At 27.7% G+C, this 18044-nt stretch overlaps 1 protein-coding gene across 16 annotated transcripts in view; it reads left to right on the forward strand.

The window, feature by feature from the left end:
* The first annotated feature begins 5909 nt into the window (after positions 1-5909).
* Appl (amyloid-beta-like protein) overlaps positions 5910-18044 on the forward strand; it is a 76769-nt gene continuing 64634 nt past the window's right edge. For 8 of the 16 annotated variants that reach the window (XM_040712417.2, XM_071888910.1, XM_071888907.1 and 5 more), the window contains exon 1: positions 6258-6569. In XM_040712417.2, coding sequence (XP_040568351.1) covers positions 6495-6569 — 75 coding nt within the window. In that variant the 5' untranslated portion in view covers positions 6258-6494. Of the gene's footprint in view, positions 6570-18044 lie in introns of all 16 variants that reach the window. The other 8 variants (XM_040712413.2, XM_071888903.1, XM_071888905.1 and 5 more) reach the window with 8 other exon arrangements.

Here is an 18044-nt window from a genome sequence, read left to right on the forward strand (position 1 = left end):
AATTCATATGCATTTTAATTATATGTTAAGATTTGAATACAATATGTATGCCGGCTGTAAACTCTGAAGCCTTTTTGTATGTAGCATCGAGTATCTATATATGTTGTACTGCTCTTTTAATTGAAGTCTCTTGAGACTTAAGTACCCATCAGTCGTTATTTTTCTTCTCTCTCAAATTCTAATTATTCTTGAGAAAAAAATAAATATTGTTTAATATATGGATTGAGTAATTACGTGTGAGTGTGTTCATGAAAGAAAGTGAGTATAACTGGTTTTCTCAAGAGTTATCTTCTATTTTTTAAAAGCAAAAATTGTTTTTTAGGCCCCACCTAATTACTCAAGACAATGCTGATTCTACCACTTGAATAAAAATAGAACAAAGTATGCCTTGATAAAGGGATGTTTGGATGTCGTCAAGTAATTTTTGATCTGAGAAATAAAAATGTGGGAACGCATGGGTGTACCTAACGTTCAGTGTCTTATACTTTAAAAAAAATATATACTGTATAGCAAAACTTAGCGCGTCATATTAAAAAATCAAATAAAAACAAAGTACACATTAATATTATTGAAGCAACGTTAATTGACACCTAATCCCTTCGACCAATATTGGGTATAATAATAATAATTAAGCAGAAAATCTTCGTATATTTTATTGTTAAAAAGTTATTGTTGTTTTAAACAGGGTTTGAGCAATATTAGAATACAAAATCAGAAAATTAATTATTCCACATTTGCCATATGCCCCTACAAACATTAATGCCTTCATATAAAAATGTTTATAATGTATAAAAAATACACTATTTTCCATGTTCTTTCTGTATTTTTTTACATCAAAATATACTATGTTGTAATAGTTAAAGAATAAATACATAAAAAGTTTTCATGATTCACTGAATTTTGACTTTCCTACACTGCAGCTTTTATCTCTACGTGTATATTTTAAATATAAATTTCTTAATTTTTATCTTTTTGTATGTACACTACATAGAAACATATAATATGCAGAATCCACAAAAGAATTCTTTTTGTCAGCCATTGTCACTTATTTATATATTAAAATTACATTCATGTTTAATGCATGCATCCATATCGTGTTTAAAGCAATAAAAAGGCTTTTGCTTGTTAAAACCTCTATTTAATCAACCATGCAGATAGGAAATATAGAATCTAGACAATTAAGAAAATGATGGACAGAGTCTTTTGCCAAATAGGAGTCATAAAAACATGCCTAAAATATTTTTTCATTGAAGAAAATGAGGCTTGCGTTCTAATTCACGAGGCATAGATAAAACCAATGTAAGTACTTCTATATATTATCATATCTATTTGGTTTATCATCTCTAAAAAAACAAATTGTCTAAGGTCACTGTACTTTTAAGGTCGGGTCTTACCATAACAAAATTACATTTGTTAAGCGATTTTACTGGCCTCAGAGGTTATTTAATAAAACAAAAAAAAAGTAATGGCTAACAAATTTATACGATTTTTCAACAAAATTTGAATTTTTCTTTACTATTCAATAATGATTGATTTTATGACAAAAATGATCTTGATAGGACAAGATTTTTGGTTTTGTGCCCTACAAAGTGATTTTTTGATAATATCATATCTAGGTATATGATTTAGTGCTGTTGTTCAAATTGTAAGATCTTAATTTAAGGAACATTATAAAATATGAGTTTGTAGGTACATATCTCCAAAATGCCTTGTAAATATTAAAAAATGAGAAAAAAATTACTGTTATTTTGAAAGTCTTTTAAGTTTTTCATTTTGAATCACAATAATAAAAAATATCTAATATTTAAAGTGAAGACATACAAATTCATTTTAAAAAAAGCATCGTAAAAAAATTAACAGTTCCAAGTAATTTAAGATTAATTGCTGGTTATTATATACTGTTTTTCTTCGAATATTCTAGGAATTATTATCAATTAGTATTGAATTTGATTTTTTGGATCAAGGTTTTATGAAGCAAAAAATAAGTATTGAATGATAATTGATCTGGAAGTTTGGATACCTATTAGCAAATTATAATTTTTTATGTTACAAATTCTTTATGGGTTCCTCAATATTTTTTATGTAAAAATTAAGGCTTCTATCAAAATAACAACTATTCATTACCTCAGAAAGATACAATAACGTTAAATTCAAAGTTATTGAAAATATGATACTCATATTTGCTCGGTATTGAAATTTAAAAAAATAAAACATTTTTTTTCAAAAATAAATTTTGTATAAAGTTATATAAACTCTTGTACATGTATATATAAGAAAGGGATTTTTAATTGCCATCAACTTGCTTGTGTATGCCTCTTCCAAGATAGTTAAATTTCAGAATGATGTTGTTTGTGAAAAAGCGCTATTCATAAAATTACTATATCTCTTTTTTAGTAGTCATAAAAGCCTAGATCATCAACAGGATGTGTGATTTGATATCTCCTGGAGATTTTAATTTTTTTTTATCTTTTTTTAATACTGGATTATCTTTTTTAGTTAAAAGTATTACTCGATAATTAGCAGTTGTTTATTCTTTCTGTTAATTTTTTAATGCCTGAGCGCCTCAACGGAAAAAATTGAATGATAAATGGGGGAAATCTTTGTACGGAGTTCACTTAGACGCTCATTACTTGGCTCTGTTTTTATTGTTGACCAGAGACAAATTTACCGAAGGACCATAGCTAAAACCAAGGGCTGAAACGATATGATTGATTTTTGTGCAAGTTCAATTGACTATAAGAATAGGTTTTGCCAGCTAAGGGATACTAAGGGTATATTTAATTAACTTACAGCTAGTTAGTGAAGCCAGATAATTAAGCGGTGTCATTGGAGTACCTCAAAATTCACAAAAAAAAGTTTTTTCTATCCAACTAAACTCGTACAAAAATTGATCATGTGGTCGTTGTTTCGCTTAAAAAAATGAATTATTGAAATAAAAAAAGTTTAAAAGGGTTTAAGCCATGAAAATAAATTTTTCTGTTATGGGAGAGTAGTAAACAGTTTCACTTTGTTTTTAATATTGGTATAAATAGGTAAAATCTGATCAGAAAGATTAAATGAACTTACCTAAAAATAGAGTTCTGTCTCTTATAAAAAATTATTTAGTTCAAAATAATTTACACTTAAGAACTACACTTTTATCAAATTTTACAAACATTGTATACATATATTGTTGTATATAGTATACTTGAGGGTAGAAGATACAATGGAAACAATATATCATTATAATGTATATATACACAAATTAAACATAGATACATAGCAACAATCGGTAATTGATACATTTTCTCAGAAATAAAGGTACTTAAGAGCCATATTACAATATGGTAGTTAATAGTGGAGTTAATGTATAAGTCAAGGTTCTCTAAGCTAATAATGATGGTTTAATCAGTCCCCCTGTGATTATTAATATATAAAGAAGCTAAGATTTGTAAACTTAAAATACAAAGTAAAACTGTCTCACAAGGATAAAAAATGGCCAAAGCCAGCATTATCGAACATTTTTGTACTTACTGGATAAGGTTTTGTGACATTATAAATATACGTGCTTCAAATTGGTAGCTAAATAAATTTTAATTAAACATCAAATAAAATATTTTTGAAGCCCATCTAATAAATAAAATCTTGCTCTTTACTTAAATTTTTCTCAGCCTCTGAAAGATTTTATTATTTAAATTTTTTCTTTTGCCTTATTATCACTGTTCTTAACTTGAACTCATTTTCTTCAACTGAAGATCTTTTAAAGCTCATTTTTGGTACGTATGACAAACAAATAAAATGAAAAGTGACAAAAAAAAGGAATATTATCTACTCTTCAGAATACACTTTCATATAAGGGCTTGATGGACTGTCAAATAAATAAAAAATAAGCAAATAAGTTTATTCAGTATCTGAACTTCATATAAAGTATGTAGATCAAAATAATCTGATATATAATCTTTCCAAACAAACATTACACAGCCATTTCACGACCTTCTTAAATGTCCAATTCTGCAAACTAGACCTTGAACCCTTGTTAAAAAAAAGTTAAAAAAGAAAGTTAAATAGAAAAAAGAGGTTAATCAGCACTTTGGTGTACACAAAAACTTAACTGGATTAAGTTAACCCTTTATATACACAAGGATTAAGGTCCAGTTAACTTTTATAAAAAAATATAGTATTTTATCCACTCTGATTAGCCTACCAGTAGCTTGGTATAACTATTATGCCAACTTTTTTTATGGAAAAAAACTTTTCCAAAGTATTTATGTGTATTGTTTACCCATTTTAAAAAAAAATTGTTTTCATACATATTTTAATTTTATTTCATAATTAAACAACTCATCTCTCAATTTGATGTACAGGGGTATGCAAAAGTTAGATTTGGTGGGCAAAATTTTGGTGCTAAAGTATACTACCTGCAATCTGATTGATCGTTATGCAATCTGAGTTCAACCCCTTTCTTCTGATATAAAAAGAGGACCATTAAAGATATTCTTATTAATCAAGATGTATAATCTAAGAAAAGCCGATAGTGTTTGATGCACCTTAGTGCTAAGGGTAGATAAAAGCTTGTATATGTAAGTGTAAAAAAATTTGTTTATCTTAGCTCAGAAGTCATGCTGTGAGATGTTTATACAAAGTATGTTAATATATTTTGTTGATAATCTTGCATTGCTACAAAATTTACCATAGATAAACTGGTCATCTATAAATTTAAAGTGTTTTAAGCGTTTAATGATAAAAATATTATATCTTTTGTTGAGCTGTGACCCATTCCTAACTACTTTATGTATCATATTTAAGTTTCCACTAAAAAAAAGTTCAAAACTTTATTAAAAACTAGTTTGTGAAGACAGTGAGAACAAAATTAAATTTATATCTAGTAAGCTAAAACTAAAAGTGACATTTTTATTAAATTTGGGCTGCCTTAGCCTCAATGACGGTGTCCACCCTCTTCCCGAAGCTGAAATAACTTTACAGATGTAATTTTCTCACGAGTCAGTCCATGTGACTTTGATGGTGGATTCCTCAGATCTCACAGACCCGTACATGTTGAAGGCAGCTCCCTCTACCTTTTCCTAGATTGAATTATCCAAAGCATTAAGATTGGGGGAGCTAAGAGGCCACATCTTCTTGCAAACATTCAAAAAAAGCTTGGCTCGATACAACCTCTTCCACTTTGTCGCTGTTATAATGAAATGTTTCTTCCTCGCTGATCTTGATTTTATTTACACATCATTATCCTTTGGAACTTAGTAACACTCACTTTCATCTTCAAATAGCTTTTTAATGCCGTACATGGTCCTTCAGCTGATCCAGGATCATTGGCAATCTTGGTTGGGTCTTCTGGCTTGCGAGCATTTCAAGCATAATAATTCGTGTAGCTTTCATATATTCATAAAAATATATACAAATTATTATTAGAAAATAACACAACCTTATTTTTGTAAAAGCTTCCATCAAATTTTGAACTTTGACCATTTCTTTAAGTGTAAACTTAAATATGAGACACTAGTATATATAAATAAAGAATATTCCCATCTTTGCGAATCATTCAGTAACAACCGACAAAAAATAGTGTATCTTTGTCTTCCTCTTTTTGTGGTAAGAAGGGGTGAGATATAGATAAATATAAGTGCATCGGATATACACCTTTAAATCTTAAATTTTTCTTTCTTTTTGAAATTTGAATTTTCCCGCGATGAATTAGAATTGAAAAAGAAGATAAACTAAAATAAAGTAAATAACTTTATTAGAGAAAGGCAAATGAAAAAAAGAAGGAATCATTGATTTTTTTTGCTTCCCCTCTTAGCAGAGACCAAGAAAGAAAGGGCTTTCATCAACTAGCCTCTATAAAAACTTCCAACAACATAAATTGCTTTCTACTCTTTCCTCTTATTTCTCTTCCCCTCCTCTTTGTGATAGTAGGAGAAGCAGCAAAGAAGGAAAAATTTCCAACGCATTTCTAGAATTACATAAATAAAAGTCAAATGGCTCTATAACTAAGTAAGAATATATAACAAAAAAGGATCTTTTAATTTAAAAAATCATTGTTAATGCCTTAAATACAATAATATATATAGATATCTTTAAAATTCACAAGTTTTTAGAATAATTTCCTATATTAAAAATGAAGTCTTTTGTATATTAATAAACATAAAACTAAATACATAAAAAACATAATAGTATTCGAATCCTCTTGTCTTGACTTGAGCGCTCTCGCTTCATAGTTGTTGGAAGAAGAGGAATAAAAGAAGAAGAAAAAATACTCGACTATATAGAAGAAGGGGACTCCTTGTTTGCTTCTTCTAAGAGTAGTCGTTAAGTTATAAGTGTGGGGTGAAGTCTTCGGAAGTTTTATATTTCTTGAAAACCCACAACACCAATAATTTTTTTTGTCATATAAAAAAAACCAAAAGAAAAGAGAGAAACCTCAGAGTGAATATTGATAAAAAAAATAATACACAATAAAGTAAATTTTTTTACTAATATTAGAAGATACACAACGTTGGATGATCGAAATGCAATCCCTTTTGGCCGTACTTGCTCTAATAGGGGCTATTTCAGCTGTTGCTCTGGCAAATGAGGTATGAAGTTATATACATAATTTTTCACTTTCTTGAACATAATTAATTTATAAATGCATATAAAGGATTGTAAAACTCAATCATTTTTTGGTGATATTGAAATCCAAAAATTTAGTATAGTTTCTTTTTCTCCCTGAATTATTAATGTTTATTTTTTCTCTATACGTATATACAAAAAAAACAAACAAAAAAAAACACGATATTATTATATTATAAAGTAGAATATAAAGATATACATATATTTTTGTACATGTTTGTAAACTTTTTACGTAGTAAAAAGTATTTTTCTCTCTCATAGGGCGTTTCATTACTAATAAAAAATATATGTCCAAACTAACTTTGTGGGTGTTAGTATGTAATTCTATCCTTGTTATACCTTATATATATGAGTTGTATATAGCTCCGTATTTTTTATAAAGAAATAGTTAGCTTATATATTCTTATATATATATATTTATAAATACATGTGTAAGTTGTCAATACAAAAGTAAGCATGGATGATTTTTCTCATGCGAATGTTCAATTTGTATTAAGAGTATTTTATTTCTGTTTGCAAATTTTTCTCATTAAACTTTAGAAAGGGCCTTAAATCCCTTTTAAAGATCATTGGTCATATATAATGTATAATAATAAAGAGGATATATGGATCATTATATTTGAAAGGTCATGTATTGAATTCAAATAAAGTTTCATACATCTCCAACGAAGGTTATATGCATTCTAGTTAATATATCTCAACCAATTTCATATATTTGAATGTAAAGTGTTAACCACTATAGCCGTATCTGGTTGCTATAAAATAAATTCGCCTTGTCAAATTAATTATTTATTTTATTAAAACTAACTCGGGACTTTCTAAAAGTCATCTTTTTGTACATAATACCCATATTAAGCGTGTAAGGTTTAACGGGGTAGTAAAGCTTATCTATAATTTATTGGAATAATTTATTGCAGATTTTGTTAATGGCTAATATGTATTAGTTATTGATACTTACTTTTTCTTTGTTTTATACTGTTTTTGTGTGGACGTATTATATTTATAAAGCTTATTCAATTATTGAATATTTTTAATAAATGAGAATTAATTATAAATATATTAATTAAGTTGGACTGTATATCTATAAGTGACCGGAATAATATATCAAGGACATATTTAGGGGGGTTTACATGTATTAACTTTATAGTTTTAATACTCTATTTATGTTGACGTATCACATTTATAAATGTAAAGAGTGTTTAATTATTGCTTTTTGGATGATTGAGGATTTTTGAAAACAAAAGGAGGTGAGCTAAAATAAAATAAATTACTGATAACTAGTGCATTTTGTTAACTAATATGGAGAAAAATTAATGCATTTAAAGTTTCTTTTTATAGGGGATGGGGGGTAGAAATAAAACAATGGACTACTTTTATATAACTATTTCTTCTTATAAGAATGGATATCTTAATGAGTTAGTTAGATATCCATATATATCTACCCGTACAAGCCCAACAGCTTATATAGATATTTTATCATACCAAAAAACTCATATTCAAAAAAATAAAACATTATAAGCCCGACTGGAGATCAGTGGATTGTAAATGTAAATGTATATTTAGGTAGAGGTTTTGATCTACAAATATTAGACTTGTCAAATACCTTTATAATTTTGAGGGAACCTAAATAATTTGGTCTTTTACAAAAGTTCAGTCTGGACCGGTCACAAACAAAAGTTTGGTCTGGATCGGTCCCATTTAAAATTAGGTTTTGACTGATTCTATAGATAAATTGATGATCAAATCACTTGTGTTGCAAAATGGTGAAAATCAGCGTAAACGGTATATGTATATTGTAATTTTTTTGCCTCACACAACCTTTCCTCCGAATAGAAACAAAAAAGGACCTAAAATCAGTTGGTTTTTATCCAATCTTTTCAATCTATGGAACTATTATTCGAACAATTGTTCACAGATGAATCCCCATTTAACTAATCAACCTTTATAACACTGATTAGGGGATAATAAGCAGAAAAATTGACAGCTGACATCGAATATACTACTGTTATTGGGTTATAGAGGAAGGCCATGTACGAAGTTTAATGAGTTGTATAAATCATACTTATACGACTCATGAATCAAGACAGGGTAGAAAATCGGACCTAGGAGTGATACTAAACAAATATCTGTTTAAATCGTGTTAGAAAAAATCCCATAATACTGAAGAGAAACATAAATTCGGTTTTGGACCAAGACTCAACACTATTATTTATATTCTTCTATGAATCAAATATGTTAAGTAGAAGAAATAGCGTGCGTACATTTTATATATGTACATTCTACAACTGGTATGGTTCTGATATTTACACTTGCGTGGGACGACCATGCATATCTTTTCTTTCCTTTTTACTATTTATTTTTTTAGTGCAGAGTATACCAGGTGTGAGATTGGTGGGTTTATAAAGTCTGTGAGATAAGTGCAATTTATTAATTCATAAATAATAAATATGCTCACCATTGTCACCCAATGGTGTCTGCATTCATTAAAGTATTGTATGTACTTTATTTGAAACTTTACTCTGGAAATAAAAGTATATGATAAAAACTGTCAAGTTTTGTCAACTAACAAATAAAATAGTCCAAGGCCAAAAGGGATTGGACTTTGTTTTAAATATAGAGAAAAGAAGTGAATATATATAGTTACATATTGTTACTTCATTATTTAAACATAATTTAATTCTATTTAAACATTTTGAACCTAGAAAACATCACTTTTGAAGGAGTTTTTATTTTCTTCTAAATCAAATGTTTACAAAATAAGATTTGAATCATGATCATCAAAAATAAGGCAATTATAAACCTTCAAATAAAAAGTTCATTATTTAATTACAATTAAGCAATTTCCTCAAATACAGATTTAAATACATAAATAAATTGTAAATCATATGACTATTGAGTATGTTAAATAAAAGAAACCAAAATCAGTATGAGATTAGCTGCGAGCAGATAATCACAAATGCCACTTCTTAACTGGTAGGGATATAGCAAAAATAACTTAGAAGTCAATCCACAGGTCTACTCTGATTTCAATAAGGACTTACACTTTTAACTCCCACATAAATATTTAATGTTACTCTCCACCATTCATACGCACATTCACTTTATACTCTGATAACCTCTCCTCAAAAATTAAATAATAATGATAACAGGTTAGGAAAATAAGCAAGCCAGTTCAAGTTGCAACTACAAAATATTTTTTACAGCTATACAGTATAGACTGTACTGATTTTTAAAAAATAGGAATTTTAGTCCACATAATTTTAATTTGATACATTTTAACGAAAAAAATAACAGAAAAATCTTTTTTTTACCCCTTGTTATTTAAAGATCTGTAAAGTATTGAAGAAACGATTTTAAGATAATGTTCCTTAATGGTTAAGAGTTTCATAGACGGTTTTTGTTCTGTAAAATAATACATAAGTATAATAATTTTTCGTATTTGGCATAAGTGAAATATGTTTCGTATTAACATATAGAATACCAAACTTGATGTCAAACAACGAGGATTGAGTAGCTAAAAGGAAGAAAAACTTCTGAATATATGCGCCTGTAAAATATAATAACAATGTTAACAAAATATACCTTTTATTTACAATACTTTATTTTAGGAATAACATTTATCGTGATTACACTCAATAATTTTTAAGGAACGATATAAAAAAAAATTGTTTATTTCTGAATATTTTAAATATTTTTAGATCAAAGTGTAAAACATTATTGATGATAATTTTTAAACTTACGCAGATGGAAGATAACCCTGAAAAAGTTTGCTTTTAAATATATTAATATTTATTTAAATGTGGAATTACACAAAAAAGGAACTCTTTGAATTTTGCATCGACTGATTCCACTTGAACAATTTTGGGTTTACAATTTAAATGTGATATTGAGATAGAAAAAAGGAAAAAAAGACGAGAGGGAAGCTTTTTCTCTGTAATCATGAAAATGTGAGAGAAAGAAAGAACAGAATAAAAAATGAATAAATCAACCAATTATAAGGAAATGCTTGTATTAGTGGCTATGAAAAAGGAGAGAGAAAGATTACTCATTGGCTATAAGTTGGGCCTTGAATAACTCTTGATATATTTATGACTTTGTCAAATATTGGAACACAACAAAATATGTTCATAATACAAGTGTTGAAATTCGGTTCGAACCCGATTTCTTGGAGAGTCCGGTCTTAAGTAATAATCAATATCAACCGTAGAATAATTGCTCATTGGACTCAAACTTTCGAGTGTTATTTAACCAATTGTAAAAATTCATTATGCTCCTATTTACAAATCATCCAAATGTTTGTATGACGTCAATGTATAAAATTCTAACCAACATAACTTAAGCTTAGAAGTATTAACGTTACTGCATTTAAGCAGACCTACATTTAAGCCGAGTTGATACAACCCAAGCAAATAAGAAAGAGACTATTTTAAAGATAACACAGATGATGTCACTTTATTTTATGTCCTCGTGATGTATGCAATTTATCAATTTACTTCCCTGAATGTACCTTTTTAATTGATTTGAAATGGTGAATTTATAAATATGACCTACCGATGTGTACAAATTGAAGAAACCGAAAAACGATATTGTAACCTCGACAATTTGAAAATTTTTATAGAGAAAATCAGCCTAGCTCTCATAAAGTCTTAGCTTATCTGGAAGCATAGAAATAACCATAAATCACACTCTGCATATAGAAAATTCATAGGCAGTAATTAATCTGATGTATATCCTTAATTTTGCTTTGAGTCCAACCAGGATTAACACTTCTAACTAAAGCTCTATACAATATACCTGCCGGTATGTAAAAAATAAAAGAATCCACAAAATGATAAACATAGTAGCGCTAAAAATTTGAGTATTGTTTTGGAAGAAGACCGGCTTAGCACTCATGTCATGTTAAACACATATCCAATTACTTATTATGTAAGGACATAGGCACCAATGATTCCGAAGTTAGCTATATAATAATTCATAGTATCTTGAACACCCCAAAAGTACCTTAATGTAGGAGTTGTTTGAAAAAAATAACAAAAATCCATAACTATTCATGAAAAAAAATCAAAAATTAACAACCAAATTTTTTACTTTTTGAACAAATATTTCAAATGTTAATTTTTTTGAAATTTTTTTCATAAATTCACAGTTAATTACAAAAATTGGATTTTTTTTATTTCCAAAAAATTTTCAAAATTAAAATTCATGTATTAAATTTTTTCGAAAAAGATTTCCAAAATGCACAATTAATCTGAAAAAAATTCAAAAGCCTATTTACAAGAAAATGGTATCTATTGAAAAAAAAAATGAATATTTGAAATTTTAAATCTTTAGAAAACATTCCAAAAATCCTCTGCTCTTGACAAAAAAAATATATTTCTTGGAAAAATATGTCAAAAATTAAATTAAAAAGTATTATTTTTTTTGTATTTTTTTTATTTAATCCATAACTATTCACAAAAAATTATTTTTTGCTTTGCTGCATAGTTTACCCAAATGAACTTTTGTAAAAGAAACGAAATCTATGATAAAAATTTTTTACCCCTATCTTTGCGAATATTTTATTCTGACCCAAAAAAAAACTAGTTAAAAGTAAAAATTCGTTAGCCTAGGGGGGTAACAGCATATTCAGCCCACACTCTGTGGACGCCCCCAATTGGCAATCCACTACCAATCCATTTCGGCCTTCTTTGTTTTAGTTCCCATTTAAAAGAAAAGGTAAATAATAAGTAATAAATAAAGGTAGTTTACTTTTGTCAATTTGGTAAAAAGTGGACCACGTGATCGTTGTTTCTCTACTGGGACTGATAACTTGAGTGCAATTGGAGCGAATAAATACATTGAACGCTTTAATCTATTTTCCAAATAAGTGTATGTTTCCTATTTCTCTCTTATTGTAAAGCCTACAAATGTATGTATGCTAATTGATTTTATTGCAAAGCCTGATTTAGTTTTTTTGATGATTCCCCTTCCCAACTCCCCCCTTCAATATCATCATTACTCACTATATTATCATTTTACTTCCATTCCCTTATACAAAAGAGTACCTAACATACATATCAAAATAAGGTTAATACTCTCATGTTATTCAATACCGTGAGTTGAATAATAATAATATGAAATTAATAAAAACTACACATAGGACGATGATGATGATTCGTCAGAGCCTTTAAAGAGTATCGGATGTATGCATTGTTACCAAATGAGCAATCCTCATTTCATTTGCATAATCACTGCCTCATATTTCCGTTATTGTCGTTGTTTTTAATGAAAAAAAGATTATTGTATGTATATATGTTCTACAAAAAGATGTGGTGTCATTGCTTCGAAAATATGCGCAGTAAGCATACAAACTGTTTTGTTAAGTGTTTTTTTAACTCTCCCAACCTTTCCTACACCAAAACAAAAATTGACAAGTAGCACTAATTCATCGGTAAATTATAAAATTGTCCCACTCATACATTTTCAATGCTCATGATTTTCATTTCCATTATTATATATAATAGTACACAGATCCCATGGGCTTAACCCGTCATTTGTGAATATTCTTTTTATAAGGTAGTTAGTGAACTATGTAAAAAAGAAACATTTAAAAATAAAAAGTACATCATAAATATTTCAAAGATTGGAAATAATTGTATTATATATATATTGAATCATTTTTCCCCCTATTCCATTGATTTGGCACTCGTAAATATAAATTAAATTTCTACAAAAACCTATATGAATAGAAAATATCGGGAAAAAATATGTCGATAATCTTAAATAATCTTAATCACAAAATTTAATTTGTAATTTAATTTGTAAAAACATTACATTTTTTGATAAAAGTTTCTATGACATATTCATTAATTTATCCAAATTTTGCAAATCAAATTAGTAGGACCTTATTTAAGGTTGTTTGTATTATAATAGTACAATCTACAATACTACAATTTCATCTCTACCGTTCCGCGCCTCAATCCTTCCACTGTAAAAAAGTAAAAATTAAAAATCAAAAAGAAACGAGTAACTTTTAGCAAAACAGTACCTAAAGTTCATTAAACCTTCATTAAAAATGGCTATTTAAACGAATAAATCATATACGGAGTATTATCAAGATAAATAAAGAATTGTATAAAATTTGATGTTTAATGTTGTAGGAGCATACTAAAGCGTATTGGCGATAAAGTGTAGATTAAAAGGAATTAGGATTATTTTCATACATCTCGGGTTGTATAATATCCCAGTTCAATATGAAAGGGTTAAACCGATCCGAAAACAATCATAAATAATTAAATCGTTAGTTGATGAATTATCTAATTTTGATTGGATTATATAAATAAATAAATGAAACTTATTCCAGACAATAATTAAATGCAGGATTACCCAATACAATCTGAGATCCGTAGAGAGAAACTCTTGTAGTGGTAAATATAATTAAAGTTCAAAGACTCATTATTTTCTCGTCAAAGAGCACTGCTCCCGAACATTCAAAAAATTACATTACGTTAACATGTAATTTTCTGCTTTTTTATATTAAGAAAATTTAAATATAATTACGTTTACTTAGTTGCTTTTAATGAAAAAATGGATATGTATGTAAGACTCAAGCTTTGCATGCTTTTAAGGTATTATTTTTTTTATTGCAATCTCTTTTTTCCCTCCACTTTTCTCGTTTTTTCCCTACTTTTTATACGCTGGAAAGATATCCTTAAAAGTAATCCTTTAAGTACTGGAAAAATGTAACTAATAAATTATATAAAAGAAATTGCTTTTGTAAGCATATATTAATAATTATTATTGAAGTAGTATTTTATAAACATTAAAGAATTATATGCTTTTGGGAATTTAGGTCTATTTTTAGAGGTAGATGGCGCATAGGAAGCATAAGCGCATTAAAGGAGATCAGAGAAGAAAAAATTGAGATATCATTATTTTAGGTATCTCAACAAATTGCTACTGTGAAAAATAAGTACTCACAATGGAATGCATTTTTCTGTGATGTCCGTGTTCTTTTGCTGCAGAAGTTTATCTAATAGTACGAAGTAAAAAAAATTTCATACACCTAAAAGTTAATAAAAAACAAATACAATAATTTAAGTCATTTTAATAACTAATCTGATTTTCTCGTTAACATTCCATTCCATGGCATTTTTCGCTTTTACTTATTATTTAAAAGTCATATTTTCTACAACACTGCACAATATCATGTTAAAAGATAATAGTTCATAGCTAAAGAAACACATAGAGTCGACAAAATGCAGAGATGATTGAGCAAAGATATCAAGTGACATAAAGGATAGAATAAGACCTTTCATTTATTTTTCTCCTTAAATTAATAATTGGCAATTCCAAGTAGATAAATCATATTTAACTCTGTTGATGTAATAAAAATTTAAAATATGAACTTATTTCCTTTAGCTTATGTTGAAATTATAATGCACACTTATAGTCAGAGATAAAATTATGTAAAGTTATATTTTGACCTACGAGTTTAATTCGTTTCATGACGGAGATTGTAAGTCAAAGTAATTTATTCAGAAATAACTTATTATAAAATAGGTCGCTTGAAGTGGCTCTCGCGTTCAGTTGCCAACTCTGAACCAGTTTGTATCATAATAAAAATTCATTATTTGTGAAACTTGTTTTTTAAGGGTATTACTTTATATTTGTTTCTAGACCTTTGTCATCGATGACAAACATTAATTCAGATAGAAAATTCTAATCTACTACAGCCTTAATTTGCCGAACTGCTAATGTACATACATTTGTTGGCTCTATGTATTTCTTTATCTATAGTAAGAAGAAATGACGACATTGGTGGCTTAGTCCTAGTTAGTTCTAAGCTCTTTTTCTTTCTCTGTTTGTAGAGGAAAGTTAGAGAAATACACAATGAATGAAGAATTTTGAAAGAATTTAAGATGCTCATTCAAAAATATTTACATCAGTTGTAGATATGTTGTATTTACTATTGCTTATAAAAATACAATTATTGTGCCATTCAAGTAGTACAAATGAATCATTATTACTCTTTGCAACTAGCACTCTAATGAGACTACTCTAATTACATAAGCCTTCACGCATGGGTTCTAGAATTACATAGGTGTTAGTATGTATAGGTATAATGAGCTCCATTATACTCGTATGCTACTTTTCATTATAACTTTAAAGTATTTTTGAGGTAAATTATTATAAAAAAACACATTATGGACATTCTTAAGTTTGATAAATAAGTATAACTATAAGAAATAAAAAAGATGAATTGACTAATTAGAAAAACAACTTTTCAAATGCAAAAATTAGTTCTGTACAGTCAAATTGATAAATCATCCATAAAGCCTATAATTAATAATAGAATATATTTTATTTTAAGCCACTTATTTACTAATTTGGATACATTTTTTTAATGCACAGTTTGGCTTTAAATGTGACAATGAGTCATATACTTAATATATACATATTTATTGGTCTATTTTCATAATTATATATAACTCTAATTATTAATACCCACCATACCTTAATCAAAAAAGGTTTCTAATAACAATTAATGATAATTTCTTAAGAGATGTGGGAGGGGTTATGAGGGGGGTACTTGGTGCAGAAAATCTATGAGTTCTTTCATGTTTTTTCTTTGCATAAATTACATTAAATGGAAAGTTCGAGACTCCATAACTAAAAATTAGTGTTGGAGCAGTTTAAAAAAATAATTATTTACTTCTTGATTCTATTTAATAGTTCTTTGTCGATATTTAGTACTAGATTATTTCAATTGTTGAAGTTTCGTCAATAACCGGGATCATAAATGACAAGGAAATTAATTTAAAATTAATTTTGAGTATCTTTAGCTATATAGTATTCTAACTATCGTCCATTCTGTTACCTTTATTTCATCATGCAATCTTTCAAATCAAAAGAAATAGAAAAAAACAACATTTATCAGTTGAAAGTTAGTCAATTCTGGGCTAACTATAGTATTATTATCTAATAATTGTTTGGAATTGTGCAAAGCATCTTAACAAGAGCTAATTATAATTCGACCAATTCATGCTTGGAACACTGCTTTGAGAAAAAGAAATGGAAATATCGACAGCTGAGAACAAAATACTCGGCACTTTTTTCTGGTAGTGTAGTAACACCATGTTGAATGGATATACAAGTTTGTATTTATTAGAAAAAAGAAAAGACTCATTAGTAATTCAGTCCTAGAATCGATGCAACACTACTAATAAACTGTACATTCACCTCGTTAATGAATGAAGCTCCACACTTGTTTATGTACAGCGTACATAAATAGAATATATAAATATCTATTAGAGGATTTTTCAGAAAAGAGCATCACAATATTGTTAAACTTTTTCTGATGCAGTAACTATGTATGTATGTACGTAGGTATTGAGGAACTTATCAACAGCATACCACAAAAGTATGAATTGTACACTGTTTGTTGTATATACGACTTTGCCTATCCATTCATTTAAATATATATTTTTCATTTAAAGAAAAACATGACAACTTGATTACGTCATATTTATGTATATTTATATGCTTAATAAGCTCTTTTGGAAAAAAATATTGTAATTTAATATATTAGTCATGCATATGTAATACTTCTTTCTTGTTAAAGAGTAGACATTAATCATTTAACATAAATATAGGTATAAAGTAATAAGGTTGATAAAAAAAGTTATAAAAATGATATAATACCATGTATGATTCATTGAGATGAGATTAAAAATAGAAATGTGATTAGAAGACCACCTGATCATTATTTGTAGAACGTAGTATTCTTAGCAACACTTTTTTGTCTTTTGAATAATATTCCAAAATTAATTACTATGAATTCACCATTTTAACTGAATTATCAAGTTAAATTCTTCTAAGAGAAAAAAACGTTGTTTACGTCATATTGAGGAAATGAATTGTGGTATGTGATAAAAAGTAATAACTTCCAAAACAAAAAAGATTTCACAAAGACCATGAATTTAATCAAGGTGACAGCTGTGATTAATCATATTTTTTATCAAGTTATCTATTGACCTATTGAATTATGCAATCCGTCAACGGCAATGCAATCTAGAATGAATTTTCTAAAAGTTGAGTCTGGATCATACTTGTTTTTGTAAACGAATCCTCCTAAAGTTTCATTATCAACAAGGATGGTTCAGATTAACCCTTTTGAACTATGTATAGCGCACCTTAAAGTAGAAAAAATTGTTATCATAATTAAATAATTATAAATTGATAGAATTGGATTGAAAGGGTCAATTTAAGTCTCATAAACCAAATAAAGGTTTCAAAATATAGTTCCCAATCTTAAGAATTTTAAATCATCCCTGAAATTATGTAATATATATACTTTATTTATCCAAAATATGTCCATGAAAAACTGAGCATTTTGTTAGTATGTTTTAAAAAGTAAGTGAAGGAAGGCTCTTTTTTAATTTAATATTATTTTGGAG

The sequence above is a fragment of the Lepeophtheirus salmonis genome, chromosome 5, assembly GCF_016086655.4.
Source record: "Lepeophtheirus salmonis chromosome 5, UVic_Lsal_1.4, whole genome shotgun sequence".
Lineage (NCBI taxonomy): Eukaryota > Metazoa > Arthropoda > Copepoda > Siphonostomatoida > Caligidae > Lepeophtheirus > Lepeophtheirus salmonis.